Consider the following 7,313-nt stretch of genomic DNA (forward strand, 5'->3'; position numbering starts at 1 on the left):
TGGCATCTGAAGGTCATGTGCCAAATCCACCAGGGCCCTGGATGCTACAGTGGCCTGTGGTGTGGCCCTGGAGCTGGTCCTTGTCCCTCAGGCCCAGCACTGCCAGGGCTTCCTGTGACCTGGGTGTGCATCTCACTGCCCAGGCACGAGCCGTGCAGGGACAGAGGAGGTAGGGACCCTGGGGGCCCTGTGGGTCTCGACAGGAAGTGCCTGGCGTGACACTGCACTATCACCCTTGCCAGCCTTGAGGCTGCCCTGGGGACAGCTGTGTCACCCCAGCTGGGTGTAGGCAGGGACTTCTCTGGGAGCCTTTGGTGCTCACCTGTCCTTCCTGCCAGTGAGCGGCCAGATGTGTCATGGGGCCGCCCTCCTGGGAAGTGTCACCTGGCCAGGGTGTTGGGACAAGCCAGGAGCCTCCCCCCTAAGGGGTAACGCCTGTGTCCTGCTCTTGGGGCTGGAATGGGCTGCTGCATGGCCCCCGGAGAGTGGAATAGGGGGCAGTGTGCGGTCACCAGGGGCCTCGTGTGATGTGGAGGCTGGGATCAGGTTGGAGGGAAGGGGCTGAAAAGACAGGCAGGACCACCAGTTTCTTGGTTTCATTTTGCTTTTCAGAGAGTCTTGAGATGCAGTCCAGGCTGGCCTGGAGCTTGTGGTGATCCTCCTGCCTCCCAAAGGCCGGGACTGCAGGCTGCGCCCCCACACTCGGCTGGCATCCCTTCACATGGTGCCCCCAGAGCTCTTGCTGAACTCTGCTTTGAACCCTTGGAAACCGAGGTGTGAGAACCAGCACCGCCTTTGGGGTGCGGCCTGCGACTGCTGGCTTGTGATTTTGCACATTGAAAGATCTGCACTGAGTTCGTGTGTCTCTCCAACCTTTGCACCAGACCTCTCCTGGGCTTGCTGGCTGCATCTTCGGTTCCTCCTCTGAGGACTCAGAGGCACAACCAAGTTCTTAGAACTCTTCCGAGACGGCCACGTGATTCCCAACAGCACTCGGGAGGCTGAGGCAGGAGAATCACAGTGAGTTCGAAGCCAGCCTGGGCTACATAAGTGAACTCAAGGCCAGCCTGAACTACAGAGTGAAACTTTGGCTCAAAAAACAAAGAAAGGAAGAAAACAGACTCAACCCATTTTAAAGATGAGGGAAGTGAGCTATCAGTGGGACACGAACTTCCTGTTACCTTGTGAATTAGCAGCCGAGCTGGTGTACGGCCCTGGCTTCTGGACTCCCAGGCTGGATCTGTCTTTGCATGAAGAAGGCCCAGCTCACGCACACCTGTGCGCACACACACGCACACACACGCACACACACACACACACACACACACGCACACTGCACTTGTGGCCTGGGGCCAAGGGCTGGCACCCTCTGGGCTCTCACCTGTGTTCTGCTCCAGGCTCCAAGTCCCCTTGGGGACTGAGGTGTTCCCGGGAACATGGCTTGGGGTCCCCTCCTTCAGGTTTCCTGGGCCCAGGGCTGCCACTGGGGTCAGGTGTCTTCCAGTCCCGGACCCCACTGTCCTGCCAGGAGCAGGTCTGCACTCTGGGTCCTCACAGCTCTTCTCTCTCTCCTCTCTCTCTCTCTTTTTCTCTTCAGTACTGGGGATTGAACCCAGGGCCTCTGCACTGAGCTATATCCCCATTCTTTTCTTATTTTTACTTTTTACATTTGACACAAGATCTTAAGTTGCTCAGTTGCCCGGGTCGGGCTCCAACTTGAGACCCTCCTGCCTCAGCCTACTAGAGCACCAGGCTTATAAGCCTGCGCCACCCTGCTTGGCTTCACAGACTTCTTATGCTCCTGTCAATTGAACGTCTGGCCCAGGAGGTTGAGTCAGGACAGGGGTCAGTAATATTCTCTATATTCCAGGGCCGTGCCCCTCCAACAGTGGGGCGGTGACTTGCTGCCCCCCCAACCACTGGATGGGCATCTGGGAGCTTGGGTGATGGGGTTGGGGGCGGGTTTATCACTTCTGCTCTGGAAGTGTCCAGGGTTCCTCAATGCACATCTCTCTGCACACACGCAGCACGCCCGGGGTCCTTCCAGTCCTACAGGCCTCTGGTTTAATCTCACACACACACACACGAGGTGAGGTCAGCCAAGAGCTGCTCAGAGCCGACAGCTGCCCTGGGTGTCACGGGGTGGGGCCGGGCACTCTCCGCTGTCCTCCGCTGGTCGTGAGTGTGGAACTGGCCTCGATGCAGTCTGCCCACCTGCGCAGCGGTCCTTCGAACTGGTGAAGAGTGATGTAAATATTGATACTGTGCACAGATTAGAAGCCTTCAGACTGAGTGGCGTGTGGCACACACACTGTGATCCTAGCACTTGGGAGGCTGAGGCAGGAGCGTCACCACGAGTTCGAGGCCAACCTGGGTTACTCTGCTGCCCATAAATAAATAAATAATTTTTAAAAATAAAAGAAGCCATCATACTACTTGGAATGTTAGACTCCTGTCATTGATAGCGACCTATTTTTACTTTTGGTTACCCCTGAACGTTGCACACCTTACACCACAGGCACACACACACATACTTGCACGCTTACTTCACCCTACAGATTGGATACCTCTAGAGATGGGTGCATCCCTACATCCCAAAGGTGCTGCTTGTGTTTCTGGGTGGTCTTTGGTGAAAGCATCCCACTTCATATTGGGACAAATTCACTTCCTGTAACTCTTTCCCCCTGGGAATCCAGAAAGGCTTCCCTGACGTTGGTGAAATGGACCAATCAGCAGGAAGAACACAGGGCCACGCCCTCTTGGGGCTTTCCTCCTGGGTTGGTTGGTCAGAGCTGGGCAGATGAGTGGGGGTGCTGCTGGCTGAGGGGGTCCTCAGGCCCCTGTTTACAAATGTGGTGAGCTCCTGGGCCCAGCCTCACCCAGCAGAGCGTGAGGGGGTGCACTCTAGCCCCTCTTCAGACCCTAATGGTACCACCTGCGTGCACCTTTGTGGGACTGGGCCCTCCAGACTTCTGATCGCCTGAGCAGCTGGAGGTCATTTTGTAATCTTGTGCAGTGGCCTTGGTGACATTCTGGGAAAGTTCAGGCCGTGTCGGGGCGGAACCACTGCCTAGAACTTTGATCGGCGCTGGGGGTGGCTTCCGCTCCCCACAGGCTACACCAGCCTCCCCTCTGCTCCCAGGAAGTGAGGTGGCTGTCCCAGCCCGCTGGACCCTCACGGTAAGGACCCCTGGGTCTCTCCTGGGTCTGGAGCTGCACCGGCTGAGGGTGGGAGAGGCGCCTGCCGCCGTTCCCATTTCTGGGGTCCCTAGGTGCGGAGCTGCAGTACCCAGGTCCCCTCTCCCAGGGGGCAAAGCCCTGGGTGTCTCAGCTCTCTTGGGTCTGGGGGCAGGCAGAGGAGGGCTGGGGGGCTGGATAAGAACCCCAGTTCCCTGAGAGTCAGGCAGGTGACACGGTAGCCAGACCCTTGCTGAGCAGGACAAAGAGGGAGGCCTAGAGTTGGGGGTCACAGAGAGCTGCCACTACACCCGTTCCATTTGGTGCACCCCCAGCCAGGGGCGGGGTACAGAGCCAGGGACCCAAACACTGCAGCCAGACCCTGTGCCCAGGCTCACTGCAGTGGCCCCAAATGGCACTGGTCCAGAGCACAAGGGCCCAAGCGTCCAACACAGGGAGCAGGACCTGGGGAACCTCGGGGCAAACAGGGCAGAAGGAGACACCTGCTCCTGGGGAGCGTGAGGCAGGGCCCTGCCATGTCCGCAAGAGCTTGGAGGGGCTGTGTTGGGAGAAGACAGCGCCACGGCCCCATTACTCCGATGCGCCAACTTGTCTCCCCCCACAGCCCCACAGCTGGGCTGACACAGGCGTGTGCTGAGCCAGCTGGAGACACCGGAGAGCCATCAAGAGCTGCTCCTTACTCTTCAGGTGCTGCTGGGCTGCCTCATGCCTTACACGGCTGTCTCTATTTTGGTGATAAAAGAGCTTTCTCCCTTATTACCGAAGTTGTAATAGGTTTATCTTGTTTTAAAAATGTAGAGTGTACATTTTAAACACAAACTCCCACCAAATTAAAATCACCCATGCATCTGCTTTTCAGAAAGTCACTGCAACTATTTTGTATGTAATCTATTAAGTTTTCTATCACAAATATACCTTTAAAATGGAAATGTGGCACCATGGCTCTGTAACTAGATTTTTGTTGTGTTTTGTTTTTGGTACCGGGGATTGAACTTGGGACCTTGAGATTTCCAGGCAGGCGACAGAACCACTGAGCTAAATCCTTGGCCCCTGTAACTAGATTTTTTTAAAAAAGATACTGCAAACATCTTGGCACTCAACACATATCTATGATGTGTGGTAGAAAAATATGGTAGAATATTTAAAATTTTAAAACATTAAATACAGTAAAACGTGTTATCTATCCCCTCTCTGCCCTCGCTTTTAAGTGCACTGATCCCACCATCTTTGCACTTTCTGAAGCAGCTCCGGAGTCCTCTTTCCTGAGGGTCTTTAATGGTGTTGTCCTGGCTGCCTCCCTGTCCTAAATTGATTCAAAACATTGACCTTTCCGGTCATCTTGACTTTGGGGAAGAGCCAGAAGTTACGGGATGCCAGATCTGGGGGATGAGGTGGATGGGCACAGCCTTGTGTTTTTATGAGCTGCCTTTCTGCTGGATGGCACCCACGACATTCACCATGTTTGGATCACATTTCAAGAAGAAACTCACCAAAGAGAACTCCAGAACTGCTTCAGAAAGTAGCAAGAACAATGCCACAAGTGTGTTTAAAACAAAGGGGAGGATTTTGAGAGGGATCTATGGCAAGGTACCTTTCATTGTGACAAATTTTTAAATTGAAGCATTCACCACATATTTTGATCACAATAATATGTATGTGTGTTTTCTGAGACAGGGTCTCACTATATAGTTCAGGCTGGCCTTGAACTCACTACATAGTCCAGGCTGGTCTCAAACTCCCAGCGATCCTCCTGCCTCAGCCTCCCAAGTGCTGGGATTACAGGCGTGTGCCACCACACCTGGCCCATATTATTTTTAAAGACATCACAGAAGATTTCCACCTTAACTGTGTGATTAACTCACCTAACCCACCGCTGCCTGGGCTGTGTGGGTCGATTCTCCCGTTGGACAGAACAGTGGTGTTACGCTGAAGTGTGGCATTGGCCTGGATGATGCGTGGAGCGGGCTGGCACCTCCTGAGGTGTTTGCTGGGAGGAGAGGAAAGGAGACCAGGCTGCGCTGGCGGGGCGATGCTGGCCCCCGGGGAGGAGTGCGGTTTGGCTCTGCGGTGGGTGACAGACGGGTGGGGCTGCCTGGACTGCACCAGCCGGGAGCGATTTGAGAAGAGAAAGGAGTCCGTTTGCACCCAGACAACCAAGAGAAATAAACAAAATTCTAAAAACGCAGAAAGGGTAGACTTCGCGGCTTGCTGAGTGTGGAACATTTTTGTGGGCGTTTGCTGGTCTTGTTCCCAGAGGCGAACCGGCGGCTTGGGGCTGTGGCTTCTGGGACAGCCTCCGTCCCGGGGCATGGGCGCCCCCTTCCGGAGCCCCGGGGCATCACGGCGAGCACAGGGACGGGTAAAGAGCGGTTGAGCTCCGGTTCTGCCTGGGTGGGGGGCGGTGGGGCTATGATCTCACCGGGTTTTCCACAGCCACCCCTGCGACTATGTCAGAACAGAGACGCGGTAGGCTGAGCTTGGGAGAATCGGGGTCACCGGCAGGGCAGGGTGTCACCGTGTGCCAGGCTTGGGGTCTGCCCAGAAGGCCCTCACTTGTTCCTTACAAGAAGCCCCCAGAGAAGGTAGTGCTTTGAGGATGAGGAAAGTGAAGCACAGACAGGTTAAGTAATTCATTGAAGGCCACACAGACAATTAGGATGGAGACGGGATTTGAGCCAGGCTGTCTGACCTCAGAGTGCCAACTCTTAGGAGTCTCAGCTGGGAGAGGATCGTTTGGATATTGTGCCGGTTGTGATGGCACATGCCTGTAATCCCAGAATTCAGAGACTGGATCCCTGTGAGTTCAAGGCCAGCCTGGGCTACACAGTGAGTTCCAGGTCAGTCTCAACTACATAGTGAGGCCCTGTCTCAAAGGAAGAAAAAAGTGCATTATTTCCAAACGACAGTGGGTTAACGAGGCCCAGGCCAGAGGGAAAGAGGACGTGGTGGGGCCCCAGGGCCTCTGGCTCTGGGTCATGGCCCCTCCTGTGGCAGGTCTCCTGGCAGGAGCTCCAGGGAGCACCTGGGCTGTGGCTCCTAGAGTAGAAGCCTCCCTGCCCCCACCTGCAGTCCTGATGGGGAACAAGGCTCTGGTTGCCAGTCCTGGGCCAGGGGCTTCTTTTGGACTCTGGGTTTTTGTTTGTTTGTTTTGTTTCTGTTTTTTGAGACAGGGTCTCACTATGTATTTGAAACTGACCTGGAACTCACTATGTAGCCCAGACTGGTCTTGAACTCACAGAGATCCTTCTGCCTCAGCCTCCCGAGTGCCAGGATTACAGGTGTATGCCACCACGCCCGGCTCAGACGCCAGGGTTTTGATGGAAGAAGGTGTAGCAGGGCTTCCTTCAGGTTCCCAGAGGTGGCGAGTGTGAATTTGAGCGGCCCCTCCTGGAACGGAGGTAGGCAGGCTCCCGAGGGTGGTGCATGTTCTCCCAGGGAGAAATTGCCCCTTGCTTACTGATTTACGAAGAACATTGCTGGAAAAGCTAAGGTGCTGGGTGTCTGGGTGGGCGGGTGCTCAGTGTCCTAGGTTTTTACGAGACCATGGTGAAATGGAGAAGTCCTGCAGGGCCTCGAGATGGAGGAGGCCGCTGGCTCGGGACAGCAGAGGGACAACCCATGACTGGGCTGATGAACTTGGTGAGGGGAGCTAATCTGAGAAAAACTAGGATGATGCTGCAAGCGGCCTTTCTTTCTCCTGTTTTCATTTTTGACAGAGCCAAATGTGTTCTACCTACAGGAAATTTTGTTCTCCTATGTTATTGTTCTAATGGCCTTTTCTCTTACAAATGACTCATGCCGTTAGATGCTTGTCTGAAGTGTCACTGGAGTCTGCTCTTTTCATCCTCACCATTGCCCTCATGCGGTAGGTGCTGGTACTGTCCCCATGTCACAGATGAGGAAGTTACAGTGCTGCTAGGCTAAATAATGTGCCTGAGGTCATCAGGACTGGAAAGTGGCGGAGTTTGGGTTCAAACTCTTGGAATCGTGTACCTGAGTCAGGTGAGCAGTTGCGATGTAAAAGGAGCCTTGGAATGGGAGCCCATTGCTCCCAGAGTTTTCAGAAATCTGGACTTCCGGTGACATTTCCAATCTTTTTTTTTTTTTTTTTTTTT

At 54.5% G+C, this 7,313-nt stretch overlaps 2 protein-coding genes across 3 annotated transcripts in view; one reads left to right on the plus strand and one right to left on the minus strand.

Moving 5' to 3' along the window:
- Positions 1-700: 700 nt before the first annotated feature.
- Positions 701-5,860, minus strand: LOC104862257. Of its 2 annotated transcripts, none has more exons than XM_010624070.2 (2): positions 5,061-5,860; positions 701-1,001 (listed from the first exon to the last, which is right to left on the minus strand). In XM_010624070.2, exons 1-2 carry the CDS (start codon positions 5,506-5,508, stop codon positions 718-720), a joined length of 732 nt encoding a protein of 243 aa, XP_010622372.1. In that variant the 5' UTR covers positions 5,509-5,860; the 3' UTR covers positions 701-717. The 2 variants fall into 2 exon arrangements, with proteins under 2 accessions (XP_010622372.1, XP_010622373.1); XM_010624071.2 differs by lacking the exon at positions 701-1,001 and adding an exon at positions 1,873-2,234.
- Cpn2 (carboxypeptidase N subunit 2) overlaps positions 2,808-7,313 on the plus strand; it is an 8,468-nt gene continuing 3,962 nt past the window's right edge. The window contains exon 1 of the mRNA XM_010624069.2: positions 2,808-3,180. The gene's annotated coding sequence lies outside the window, so the exon portion shown is untranslated. The remainder of the gene's footprint in view (positions 3,181-7,313) is intronic.

The sequence above is a fragment of the Fukomys damarensis genome, unplaced genomic scaffold, assembly GCF_012274545.1.
Source record: "Fukomys damarensis isolate Sample0158 unplaced genomic scaffold, DMR_v1.0_HiC HiC_scaffold_12, whole genome shotgun sequence".
Lineage (NCBI taxonomy): Eukaryota > Metazoa > Chordata > Mammalia > Rodentia > Bathyergidae > Fukomys > Fukomys damarensis.

What these genes read in the sequence shown, in the direction of transcription:
- LOC104862257 (XM_010624070.2), bottom strand. Translation starts at nt 5,508, where the DNA reads ATGCCCCGGGACGGAGGCTGTCCCAGAAGCCACAGCCCCAAGCCGCCG. An exon ending in CCCAGGCAGCGGTGGGTTAG is followed by an intron (nt 1,002 to 5,060) that starts GTGAGTTAATCA and finishes CTCCTGCCTCAG; the next exon opens with CCTCCCGAGTGCTGTTGGGA.